This window comes from Aquarana catesbeiana, linkage group LG03 (genome assembly GCF_042186555.1).
Source record: "Aquarana catesbeiana isolate 2022-GZ linkage group LG03, ASM4218655v1, whole genome shotgun sequence".
NCBI classification, from domain to species: domain Eukaryota; kingdom Metazoa; phylum Chordata; class Amphibia; order Anura; family Ranidae; genus Aquarana; species Aquarana catesbeiana.
In genome coordinates, this window is record NC_133326.1 from 556,026,696 (window position 1) to 556,040,264 (window position 13,569).

General features: G+C 43.4%; 1 protein-coding gene across 21 annotated transcripts in view; it reads right to left on the reverse strand.

Annotated features, from left to right (window-relative positions):
- Nucleotides 1–13,569, reverse strand: part of PPFIBP1 (PPFIA binding protein 1) — a 198,645-nt gene that overhangs the window by 56,598 nt on the left and 128,478 nt on the right. For 13 of the 21 annotated variants that reach the window (XM_073621710.1, XM_073621709.1, XM_073621707.1 and 10 more), the window contains 2 exons: nucleotides 8,002–8,116; nucleotides 86–118 (listed from right to left, as the gene is read on the reverse strand). In XM_073621710.1, the coding sequence (XP_073477811.1) occupies nucleotides 86–118; nucleotides 8,002–8,116 (148 nt within the window). The remainder of the gene's footprint in view (nucleotides 1–85; nucleotides 119–8,001; nucleotides 8,117–13,569) is intronic. The other 8 variants (XM_073621720.1, XM_073621722.1, XM_073621725.1 and 5 more) reach the window with 1 other exon arrangement.

A 13,569-nucleotide genomic window follows, 5' to 3' on the forward strand; every position in this document is an offset into this window, starting at 1 on the left:
ATAGGCCAAACAAATAGGGGATGACGGCATGCAAAGGATCAGCTGTGTGACAATTATTGGAGGGAAATCTGCACAAACGTCTTACTTTTCTCCTTCAGCATCTTTTTTAGAGTTTCATCTGTGCAAAAAATGCAAAGCTGAACTTTAATCTACTTAAATTCCTCTTCCATCATCCTCAACATGCTCATTCAGTTTTTAAATAACATTTTTTATTACACAATTTAATTCAATGATGTCTGTATTGTGTGCTTCTCAAGAGCCCTCTATCCGGATGTAAGCAGAGGTGCACCGAATGGAAACTTTGGTGCCGTAACTGAAAATTCAAGATGCACTCAATGGCATCCCTAGGGGGGGCCAGAGGGGGCCCTGAAACCCCCCCCAACATTATGCTGTGCCCCACCAGGTGCCCCCCCCCCCCCCCAAAAAAAAAATATTTTTTTTTTTCTTTTTACAAAAAGGCAATGTCTAAGAGGGAGATCGTCCCCAGTCAGCTCCTGTGGGTGATTCCTCCCCCCTCCCTCTGCTTGCTGACACTGCATAATGCGAGCACTCACACAACCGCGGCCGCCCGATCTGCTCCTCCCCTGCATCCTCATTGGCAGGGAGAAGAGCAAGTTGCAGGAAGGACTCCACCAGGACTCTCAGTTACTGAAAAAACAGACTGATTTCTCCCATCCTTAGGACAGGAGAACCAGCCTGTAAATTCCAAGAGATGCCAGACCAGCACTGTCAATAGCAGGGGCAGGACAGTAAGAGGAGGCCAGGGAACCCCACAGTGGCAGAACACCAGGGCCCGGTGGCAAGACATCCTTTGTAACCCTGATAGTTCTCTCACTGCTTTGGACCCTTATATTTTCTTGGTATGCTGGTGACATAGATCTCTTGTTTTCTGCCACCCTGGGCCCCAATACAGTAGGAAGGGAGCTCACTGCAGAACATGTGAAAGGGTCCTTGTGGGATCGTAGTAAAGGGCCCCAGGAGATATAGATATATATAAAAATAAATAATTGCATTTTATAGTTGCCCCTCTACTTTTGTCCCTGTCCCCCCAGGTGCCCCCCCTAAATATGAAAGCTGGAGACGTCACTGGATGCACTTGGTCGAAGCCGAAATTGATAGTTTTAAAAAAATATATATATTTTCTTATATATAATTGTAATATATTTTACTTTTTAACTAATATCATGAATTTAAATGAATATGAATTTGTCGGCCATTAATGGCACCTTTAGCACTAGAAAAGTAAAATGCATCCCTTTAAAATTATATGTATGTCTTCACACTGGTCTGTTGTGCTTCCCTTGTGCTGTTAAAAATCTTGCTTGCTGCATTTTTGGTCAGTTAAAAAAAACCGCACCAAAATTTCACCTCCCCGTCTAAATGTATTAAAAACGCAACAAAAACACATAACACATCCGTGTTACATTTTTGATGCGTTTTTTCTATCAATCTAATTTTTATTAAAAGTATTTCCATTATGCGTTTTGAGTCACATGACCCATGAAAAACACACCATAAAAACACAGTAAAATTGTGGCAAAATCACCGATTGCACCTTTTTCTCTATCGGCAAACTGCAGAAAACACAATTTTCAGCTTATAGGTGTCCCCCTTTGGAAATTTCGGTGCTTCTCTAATGTAAGTATAAAAAAAATGCCTTGATGGGTGGAAGTCAGTCTGGAGGACCTCCCTAGGTAAGGCCCACATGTGATATTGAGCCTCCTTAATGGCAAGAACTGAAATTCAATGAATGAAAGGGACAGGCCAGGGATAATCAGGCTGGGGAGGAAAGGGCTAGTTGATGCTGGATGTGCTACAGCCAGGAAAAGGTGGGCTCCATCTGATTTGCTGCAGCTTCTAATGCACGCTATGAGAAGCTCACAGTGTGCAGTGAAATCAGATTAAGCAATTTCAGAATAGAAGACCCTGTACAGCTGTACAAGACTGAAGGCAAGGCTGGAGTTCAGCTTTAATATTTTCAGTTTTAGCCACTTACAATATGCACATTAAAGGACATGTCCAGACAAAACGGTTTTTCTTAATTTTGGAAAGAGTGAGGAAGGATCAGAATCCTTGTTGAGTTTTTACTGATATCCAGGGCTCCATTTAGGCTACTTTCACACTGGGGCATTGGCGGTAAAGCGCCGCTTTACCGGCGTTTTTGCGGAGGTTTTAACGCCCGCTAGCGAGCGAAAAAGGGTTAAAACCGCTCGCAAGGTGCCACTGCATCGGTGCTATGCCGGCGGTTCGGCAGCGCTGCCCATTGATTTCAATGGGCAGGGGCGCTGTATACACCGCTCTTACAGCGCTGCAAAGATGCGGCTTGCAGGACTTTTTTTTACGTTCTGCCAGTGCACCGCTCCAGTGTGAAAGCACTCAGCCTTTCACACTAGAGTGAGAGGAGAGGCTCTTTACAGGTGCTATCTTTAGCACTATAGCACCTGTAAAGAGCCTCAGTGTGAAAGCAGACTAATGCTGGCCATACACTATACGAAAAATCGTCCGAAAAATCGTTCGTATAGACACTTCGTTCGTTTTTCGGCAAGTTAATGGGCACAAATCGATAATCGTTTGTGACATTTTTGTGGGAAAAAAAACGAACGGGAAGTTTGGAAAATTTCTGCCGAACGTACGATAAATTGCAAGGTTAATGTGTTTCCCGTCCGAACTGTCTGCACTAGGTATATGTAAAAAAACGAACAAAAAATTATTTATTCATGTCCACTGAACAATTTATCGGTCATTATATGATGGCACGATCGTTTGCGGTCACGGTCGAACGTTCGTTTTTCGAAAATGGGTTCGGCCGATTTTCTGTATAGTGTATGGCCAGCATAAGAGAGAATTTCCCCCTTACTTCCTGTCCTGCTGACGCTTCAAACAGGACATAAGGGGAGCTCTCCAATGCAATACAAACAGGAATAAAAATGCTTCTATTTAGTACAGTAGGGACTAAAACCCCTGTCAGACTTGTATTTTCATTGGTGTCTCTAATGAAAATGCCCCCTTACTTTCTGTCTTGTGAAAACCGCTGTCACTGTAACCAGCAAATAGAGAATATCTCTCTAATGTGCATTGTGCTGCTCAAAGAAGTGCAGGTACATTACTCAATTCATCATGGCTTGTTAAAGTGTAATTTGTAGCAGCTTACAAGTCCTTAGGTGTGCATTTCATTTTACTTTCACCTGATAATTCTGCCATTAACACACTTCCTGTCCTAGGGTGACAACGCACACTTGTACTGTACCAATGAAGGAGTAGCGTTGTCACCCTAGGACAGGAAGTGTGTTAGGACTACAGAAATGAGAGGTGATCTGTAGTTCATAAGGAGAGAATTGGGCAGGGCTGACAACACTGTCCAAGATTTCAGTGCAGCAGAGGCAGTAGGTTGTCAGCTCAAACAGGAAGTGACAAGCTCACTTGATTTGTAGCCGAATCAACAGGTATCTTTTTTTTTTTTTTTTTTTTTTTTTTTTTTTTTTTTTTAGAAATAATCAACAGAGTGCTTCCGATAGTATATTTTACAGATCAAACGAGAGTGAATATGAAAAGATCATTGTTAGGGATTACATACACTTTAGAGGATAAGTTCCCCTCTTGAAACATGCTATATGTTCCACCCGTTTTTTTTGTTGTTTTTTTTTTTAGAGTGGAACATGTAACATGTTCCCACTCCTGTAGTCGCTCTCCCCATCCCGCTGCCTCTAGTGACAGCAAGCCAGGGATCTTCTCCCCGAACTCTATATCACTATTTAAAAAAAAACACAACACACACACACAGGCTGTGCTTGCCCGGCCGTGTCATCCATTCACAGAGTTCTGTGAATGGGAGAACTACAATGAACAACCTGGGCAATGTTAATCTTTAGGTAGTTCATTGATGCTTCCTGTCATTGTGAAACTGCCTGCCCGTACGAGGTACGAGCAAACAGCTCACACTGACAGTCTGCAGGGGTCCTGCATAGCACCCACAATCTGCCGATCATGGGTGCAATGCTTTCCAGGCTCTTAGACCCCTTTCACACTGGGGCGGTGGGGGCGTCGGCGGTACAACAGCGCTATTTTTAGCGCTGCTGTACCGTCGTTCTTGCAGCGGTATTCGTCCGCTAGCGGTTCGGTTTTAACCCCCGCTGGCGGCCGAAAAAGGGTTAAATCCGCTCGTACAGTGCGGCTATAGCCGCGGTATTACCGCGGTATAGCCGCGCTGTCCCATTGATTTCAACGGGCAGGAGCGGTTTAGGAGCGGTGAATACACCGCTCCTTCCCCGCTCCAAAGAAGCGGCTCGCAGGACTTTTTTTACCGTCCTGTGAGCGCACCTCGGGCTTTCACACTGAACAAAGAGCGGAGGCTGTTTAGGGGCGGTTTTCAGGCGGTATTTTTAGCGCAATACCGCCTGAAAACCGCTCCAGTGTGAAAGGGGCCTTAGGGGGAAAAAAAAAAAAAAAAAAAAAAGAAAGAAATGCACCTTTTTACCTGCATTTATTTATTTATTTATTTATTTAATGTATTTATTTTTTTCAAGATTAATTTATTCTTTAAACCTCCAGCATACAAAACCTTGAAACATTTTTGTGTACTGACACTTTCAAACATTTAAGGATACCTAAACCTAAAAACAAAAAACATTAAAAATTGCTCCCTTTTGGTCTGTTAAATTGTTTTTCATTAAAGTGTTTTCTTATAACTGTTCAGTAACTACCTGTTGATCCTGCCAATAATCTTGTGAGCTGATACATTCCTGTGCTTTCTGCTGATGCTGACACTTATCAATTACACCGTTCCCAGCTCCAGGATCTCTGTGGACTACAGAACCACACCCATGTGTGTTATGTGGAATAGGGGACGGTGGGGTTATGTAGTCCCGTTTGGTTTCTTTAGTCCCAACACAGTGAGAGCCATCACCCAAAGGCTGATCATAGACCAGGGGTAGGCAACCTGGGGCCCTCCAGCTGTTGCAGAACTACAAGTCCCATCATGCCTCTGGGAGTAATTGTAACTGCCAGCCTTGCAATGCCTCATGGGAAATGTAGTTCCACAACAGCTGGAGGGCCCCAGTTTGCCTAGCCCTGCCATAGACTGTTCACTTTTTTTTATTTTTTTGATCAGCCAGCGGGCGGATTGATTTTTTTTTTATTATGTTTCCAAATGACAAAGAGATTTCCCCCATTCAAACACTTGAGGTGGATGGAGGAATCTTCCCCTGCTGTGTCATTGTATGCTGAAAGCAGGACTCCTCCATCAGAATAAACTTCTCGGTGGCTGCCGATTACAAATATTTTCCTACAGTCCCGCAAGACAGAAGTTGATCGGGAACAGTCAAAGATGGATTGGTATTCGTCCAGTCCCTGCTGAACCAACCAAATTTCGATCCATCTATGGGTAGCTTAAGACGGGAAGTGTGTTACTGGCAGGATCACCGTGAAATAAGGTAAAAAGAAGAAAACTTATGCAGCCACATCAAGGGACTGGTAAGCTGCAATACATTACATCTTTGTTCTTGGGTTCAGATGCGCTTTAAAACCACAGGAGAGGGGAAGAGGGAGGGGGCAGGCACTCTATATTTATCAATATGGGCTTTGGAGTCACATTATTTTATGTACAATTTACAGTCACAGACATTTCAGAGTTTTAGAAAAGTTTAGAAATTACTTGTTCAATACAAATAAACTTTTCAGAAAGTTATGTTTGTTACAGTAGAATTTAGTCCCAGAGTTAAAGTTTTTTTTGTCCTCTCTTTTTTTTGGTCTGACTTTTTTTATTTTTTTTTTATTTTATTTATTTATTCTTTTTTTTTTTTTTTTTACACATGTGCCAAAGAAAACATTTTATCATTACACAATTCCTTAGGGGTTTCCACGGCTCTATATTGTTTTGAGCTGAGAGACGTACAGACAGGCAGACTCCAGCGGCGGTCACACATAAACGCAGCCCATTGTCCTCTAACACATATATAAAAGCGTTCGTGTGATGCTTGGCCCGGAGTCACAGGGGAGCGCATCCAAGGTAAACAGTCCGTGTTTACTTATAGAATTGCTCCGGGGGTCTCCCACAGGTCACATGTTCCAAACACCGAAATCAGGAATATGCACAGGATGGTGATACAAGATAGGGCCCATTAAATGTAATGTCTGACGACAAAGGATTTTAAAAACCATGTGCTGAAAACGCAATGACTGAACTTAACCCCTTTGCACCTAAGGGTAAAACAAATCTTAATGCCCAAGCACAATTTTGCAACTTTGATATGTGTTAGTAAAACTGTACATATCACCACAACTACTTTGTGCATCCAGGTGGAAATGCCTTTTTTTTCATGACAAATTGGGCTTTCATTTGGTGGTAAATGGTAATGGATATCTCCTGATTTTTATGTTTTATTATCTAAGGAAAACTGGCCCAATATTGTAAAAAAAAACAAAAAAAACCCCCCACAAAAATAAAGAAATTCTCCTGCTCCTGACAATCGCTGCAATACCACATTAGAGTATGTAAGTTGTTTGTACCCGTAGTAGAGCCTAGAAAACAATAGTGCGCATTTTGCTTTTTCTTTTTTATACTACCTAAAAACACACCAACACTAATACTAAATTGAAAAAAAAAAAAAAAAAAAAATCCCGTCCAAAAAAATACTGACCCTGACCCAAACACTAATCCTGGCACTGACACAGATTAAACCTTGATCTAGGTTTTTATTTATTTATTTTTCTATACACTTTTTTCCCCTTTCTGCAAGGACAGAGAAAGATGTATTCTATCTGTCTTTTCCATTCACAGAGACAGAAAACATGGGGGCGGGCTGCACAGTAACTGATCACTGTGATCGCCAATCAGAGGCTATTACAGCAGTCAGGTGACCCGGAGTCAGACGTTCTGGATCCTGATCGTTAGAAAGGGGCCCGGGGCTCTCAGTGAGACCCTGGTCTCTGTGCTGGGAGCGCCGTGCGGCACGCTCCCAGCGCAAAAGAGAGATACGCAATAATGCGGCCCCACAGAAAAAAACCCAGTCCACTGGGGCCGCATATTTGTGTATGGTTGGTGTGAAGGGGTTAAGTAAAGCAACAAATATTATCTTAGCTTTTGGTATTTTAGCATAGTTTGGTTTTCTTATGACACCCAAACAGATCTTACAGTACAGAACCTTTTAAACAAACAGAACTGACATGCATGGTTATTGGAAATCTGTAAACAGGTAACCCGCTCACTGAGATTCTCAGCTCCACACTGTCTTTAAAGAGACCCTGTCACCAGACCATGAATTTCAATAATCTTCCCTTAAAGTATAACTAAAGGCAAAAGTTCTTTTTTTTAGTTTTGGATAGAGTGGAGAGGGTTTAGAACACCTGTCAGTTTTTATTGCTGTCTGTGTCCCGTTAAGGGAGATTTGTCCTCTCTATTTGTCCTGTTTACCATTACCGCAAGCGAAAGTAAAAGAAAATCCAAAATTTTGGGTTGTCCCCAAAAAAGTAATAGAGGGGAAATCTTCCAATCGGGACACTGGTTCTGGTGACCTGGGGGTCCCCAAGGAATTCCCTTAGTTTGCAGGGATTTCCTCTCACTTCCTGTTTGGCTATGTGACAGGAAGTGAAGGGAAATCTCCACAATGTGACAGAAATTATAACCCTCACTTGTTCTATCCTTAGAGCTGTGACACAAGGTACACTCTAGAGTATTCCTCTTCACTCCTGCATCTACATAAAAAATGTAGGGAGGAGCGGAGGAGCTGGGCCAGCACAGAAAGTAATAAGACACTCCCATAGAGGAGGGAATGGATTCCTTCTGAAATAGTAACATTTTCTAGCAAGTTCAATGGAACGTTGCAAGTAAGCATTTGAAAAGTACTGGATTTGTGCTTTTACCTAAATGTTTTGAGTTGGTGACAGGGTTTTTTTTAAGTAATCACTGCAATGCACAACGCTGATTCACAAAAATTATCTGCATCTTCTGCTCCACCTTCCAGGCAGGCTGCAGGACGTTTGACATGCAAAGATTCAGTCCCTCACCTTTGTCACCTGTTCCTTTGCTCTCTGTCCCCAGCGGGGCGTTAACATTCTCTTGTAACTTCCTAATGTCGGCTTCCTTCAGCTCCAGCTCTTCCTTCAACATTGCGAGCTCATCCTGTACAAGGACAGAATTGTATTTAGTTCTCTGACATTGATTCATGTCTTATTTTTAGCAGCCCTTCTCTGCATGGACCATGTTCTGGTACACTTAGCACTTAGTAGGGTGATCAGGTGGGTGCTCTCACTAATTAGCAGGGTGATGGGGTGAGTGCTCATTGGATAGCAGGGTGAAGAGGTGGGTGCACTCATTGGATAGTAGGGTGATGGGTTGGGCAAACTCATTGGATAGCAGGGTGATGAGGTGGGAATTCTTATTAGGTAGTAGGATGATGGGGTGGGTGCTTTCATTAGATAGTAAGGTGATGGGATGGGAGCTCCCATTGGATAAAAACTAGGGAGATGTGGTGGGAGCTCTCATTGGATACTAGGATGATGGGGGACACACTCTAATTGGATAGTAGGGTGATAGAGTGGAAGCTCTCCTTGGATAGTGGGATGATGGGATGGGGACACTCATTGGATAGCAGATTGATCAGGTGGACATGCTCATTGGATAGTAAGGTAATGGGGTAGGCACATATATTGGATAGTAGGGTGATGGGGTGAGGCCTGCTCATGGGATAGTAGGGTGATAGGGTGAGGCCTTTCTCGTGAGTTGACCCCAGTAGTGGCAGAGTGCTCAGCAGAGCTCCCCAGGTGGACAGAAAAGATTTTGCTGGTTTGTAAATAACAGCAAGCACCAAATGTAAAACTATAAAAGGCAAATAGGCATATATTACAGAAAAAACAAAACAACCCCCCCCCCCCCCAAAAAAAAAAAAAAAAAAAAAAATCACCAACATCAAACAAGCATGCTACAAAAATTGATAACCAAATAGGTGCCTGAGAGGGGAGCGATCAATCCTATCTCAAAAACATTTAAAGTAGCTCTAAAAGCATTCACTTAAATCGCACTTAAAGTAATTTCAAAAATGTTTTTTTTCAAACAATTTACATCTACCGTTAAAAAAAAAAAAAAAAAAAAAAAAAAGCCTTCTTCTGCCACTTCCTATTATGGTGTGACAATTGTCCCCCAAATGTGATCTGCTCTTACCCACCCCTGGTGGAGACACTTTGACCAGGCAGGGGCCACAGTAGTCACTACCAAGAAGCCATTTCAAAGCAATGCATGTAGACAGGAAGTGGCTGAAAGAAGCTGCAGGAGATAAGCAATACTGAAGTACTAAGAGGTGCATGCTCCTCAGCAGTCATCTTGAAATCTAGCAAGTTAAGGAGTTGGAAACAGCATGCAGACATAGGACATCTACTCCACATGCTTGTTCCAGGAGAGCACAGCAAGGATCAACCTGCATGAAAGACAAGCCAGTAATGACCTCTCCCATATTTCTTGACCGGTTCCTTGGAATTTATTTCAGTTTTAAAAATCAACCCTCTGGTACTTTATTAGTCGATGAGAACCTCACCTACAGCACAGCTCATGTATCTCAGATCAAACTTAAGGTCCACAAGGCATCTTTTTTTTTTTTTTTTTTAAGATCGGTGAAGTGCTGTGAAAACTTTCCCAGTTTATAGAAGTATTACATAGGGACAAAGTTGTGATGCAAAAAGAACAAAGAAAATCTAAAAGATAGAGAAAGGAAAAACAAAACCAAAAAATTGGCAAAGTCAATAAATTTCCTTGAGGGAAATTCTCTCTGGTTTCCCTCAACAGAAGATAAGGGGCTGTGCCTGGGATACTTGGCAAGCAAATGTGGAAAGTGTTTATAAAGTAGCAAAATACATCTACAGAACAGATTTCGCAGCCTACAGGTGGGTACACACTATAAAGAAAATCGGGTGAACGATTGTCCGGTTTTCCTCGATATTTTCACAGCAAGTCGGAACAGAGGATGGAAATAAAGTATGAAAGCTCTCGTACGACAAAGGCTTTTTTGTTGGATTATGGTTTCTGATTATTGTTTCTTTAATATCTGATTTTTCTCGTACAAAAGCAGTACACCATAAAACGAAAATTGTTTGTTCTGATCACTTACAAAAACATTTTTGGAGTTTCTCACTTTGGAAATTTTCGTTTGGAAAGTCTAAATATGATGTCAAAAGTGGTGTACATACTACACGAAAATCGAACGATCGTTTCTGGTAAGGAATTTTTCTTCCGATTTTCTCAGTGTGCACCCAACTTATGGTATGGCTAATGTCACGTGGGCTATTCTGCTGCTAGAGACAAATCATCAAAGGCAGGATCTCTATGGAGGCTGCCTGTCTGTCCCAAAGGAATCGCTCTCTCTAGCCAGATGTGGTGAGATGTTACTGGCTCAAATGCTGCTGAAATTCTATAAATGGTGGTGGGAGAGACATCTCATTGCCTTAGCTACAGAGGGAGAGATTCCAGAAGGACAAAAAGGCAGCCCTCTTAGCGATTCAGCTGCTTGCGATTTTGACAAATCGCCACAGGCAGGATCGCTAGTGGTAGAAATCACCCATGGCAGAATCACGAGGGAGAGCCTTCCAACTACCTTGGTGGAATTATTCCTTCACTGGTCCCTAATGCTGCCAAATCGCTAACAGCAGGCCAGTGAGGAAATGATTTTGAGTGCCCAGATAGCAACTCCATAGCGGCTCTCAGGCAGTAGATTGCCAGTGTGACATCAGGCTAAGAATCCTGTCAGACACGCAATTTTTAGGTGCAGATTAATCTTTGCTATAAAAAAGAAAAAAAAAAAAAAAAGGCTAATGTGAGCAATCAACAGCCTTTTGTAGCTAGCAATTTAATTGCAAGAGTTGCTGGTGATTTGTTGCTGCTACAACTAGTGCTAGATCGTTGGGTTGGTGAGCTGTGCTACTAATGGCTCTCCTTCAGAAAATAGTAGATAAAGTGGAAGTTCTAGGGCTAAACTAAGGCCCCTTTCACATGATCGACCCGCTCGGATATGCCTGTCCTTTTTTCAGGCGGGTCCGAGCGGGCCACCCATTGACTTCTATGGGCAGGCGGATGTCAGCGGAGAGGTCTCTGCTGACACCCGACTGCCATCTGATCCGACAAGATCCGCTGAAAACAGGCAGATCGAATGAAAATGGACAGGCTGTCCGTTTTCATCTGATCTCCCCATAGGGAACAGCGGGGCTCTGACAGGTCCGTCCTTGCACAGTGAGCGGAGACGGACCTGTCATCCCCCTGCTCAGTGGGGATCAATGGAGCGATCCCTCGCTGAGCTGGCGGAGTCCTTACAGCGGATCCACCCCGTGTGAAAGGGGCCTTACGCTAAACCTGCTCCCTGCCACATTCTAAACACAATCTATCTAACCCTGAAAAGCAAAAATCGCTATACCTACCCATTCTGCAGCTGATCCAGTCTGGTCCCAGCATCAGCTGTCAGCGGCGGCTTCAGTGTGGAGGCGGGTGCAGGACAGGCAGCCGACAGCATAGGAAGTCTATGGGTGGCGTCACTTCCCAGGCATTTTACAACCGCTGTCGGTCCTCTTCTGCACACAGCTTCCACCGCTGGAAACCAGACCAGATCGGCTGCAGAATAGGCAAGTATAGCAATTTTTGCTTTACAGGGTTGAATAGATTAGGTTTAGAATGTGGCAGAGAGCAGGTTTAGAGTTAGTTTGTTTTTGCCTGGACTTACACTTTAAGCCATAGAGGTTTATGAGGCGCGATTGTCGCTAGTGAGTTGATCGTTAACATGAACACTTCTCAAAGTCAATGAAAGGACTACAGAAGCTCCTACCCCTATCCTCACCATTCCATTACGGGGGGGGTTGGAGTTTACATGACATACTGTACATTGGTGAGAAAATCAATAACCTGGTTTGAAATTTCAGTTCAGTGCACATGAAGTTACATGTGTTTAAGATTATAGAACACCTCACCACCTTCTTTGCAACTCTAGGTAAGATGGTCTGTGTATGGGGCTTACAACACAGCATGGAATAAGAGATAGTACTGCATTTCTGGCAGGATTAACAGTTTTTGATCACCTACTGAACAGATATAATAAAGTGCTTTCAACGTTCTACTTAAAAAGACCAGAAGGGTCCAGAAAAGAGATGTTGATTTTTAAGGTTTAAATACACTTTAACAGCGACTTCTGGAATGGGAGTAGAAGGAAATCTAACAGCAACTTTTTTTCTCACAACATACAGTGCTCTGCATAAATGAGTACACCCCTTTTGAAAAGTAAGACTTTAACCACTTCAATACAGGGCACTTATACACCTTCCTGCCCAGACCAATTTTCAGCTTTCAGCGCTGTCGCAGTTTGAATGACAATTGCGTGGTCATCCATCACTGTACCCAAACTAAGTTTTTATCATTTTGTTCCCACAAATAGAGCTTTCTTTTGGTGGTATTTGATCACCTCTGCGGTTTTTATTTTTTGCTAAATAAAAAAAGACCGAAAAGTTTGAAAAAAAATAAAAAGTTTTGCTTTTGTTTCTGTTCAAAAATTTTGTAAATAAGTAAGTTTTCTCTTTTACTGATGGGCACTGATAAGGCGGCACAGATGAGGTGGCACCAATGAGCGGGCACTGACGATGGGCACGGATATGCAGCACTGATGGGCACTCATGGGTGGCACTGATAGGCTGCAAAGATGGGTTCTTATGGGTGGCACTGATAGGCGGCACTGCTGGGCACTGATACGTGGCACTGATACGCGGCACTGATGGGTATCCCTGCTGGCACTGGCAGGCATTGTGAGTGGGCACTGATTGCCAGCTGCCTGGGCACAGATTAATATTTCCCTGGGGGTCTAGGGGGCATACCTGGTGGTCCAGTGTGGATGGCTTCCCTGGTGGTCCTTGGCGGCTTCCCTGGTAGTCCTGGGTGGGATCCGAGGGGGGGCTGTGCTGATAAACAATCAACACAGACCCCCCCTGTCAGGAGAGCAGCCGATTGGCTCTCCTCTACTCGCGTCTGTCAGACGCAAGTGAGGAAAAGCCGATCACCAGGCTCTTCTTATTTACATCGTGATCAGCCGTGATTGGACACGGCTATTCACGTGGTAAAGAGTCTCCGTCAGAGACTCTTTACCTAGATCGGTGTTGCGGGGTGTCAGACTGACACCCCGCAACAACGATCACCACGATGCGCGCCCCCGGGGGCGTGCAGCATCTCAATATCCTGCGGATGTCATATGATGCCCAGTCAGGATATTGAGACCACTTTGCTGCCGTCATTCTGCTATATGGCGGGCGGCTTCAGTTTCACTCAAATTAGTTGGTGCAAAAGTGAATACACCCCATAACAAAAAAAAAACTACTACAACTAGTGTTTTGTAAGGACAGCACCAAGTCTTCTAGACATGGATTGAACAAGCTGGCGACATATTGCAACATCTATCTTTTTCCATTTAAGAACAAACTCATTTAGAGCCTGGATGCTGGATGGAGAGTGATGCTCCTCTCTTCAGAATTTCCCTTAGGTGTTTGAATGGGTTCAGATCAGGAGAAATACTTGGCCACTAAATCACTTCCACCCTTTTCTTCTTCAGAAATGCAACA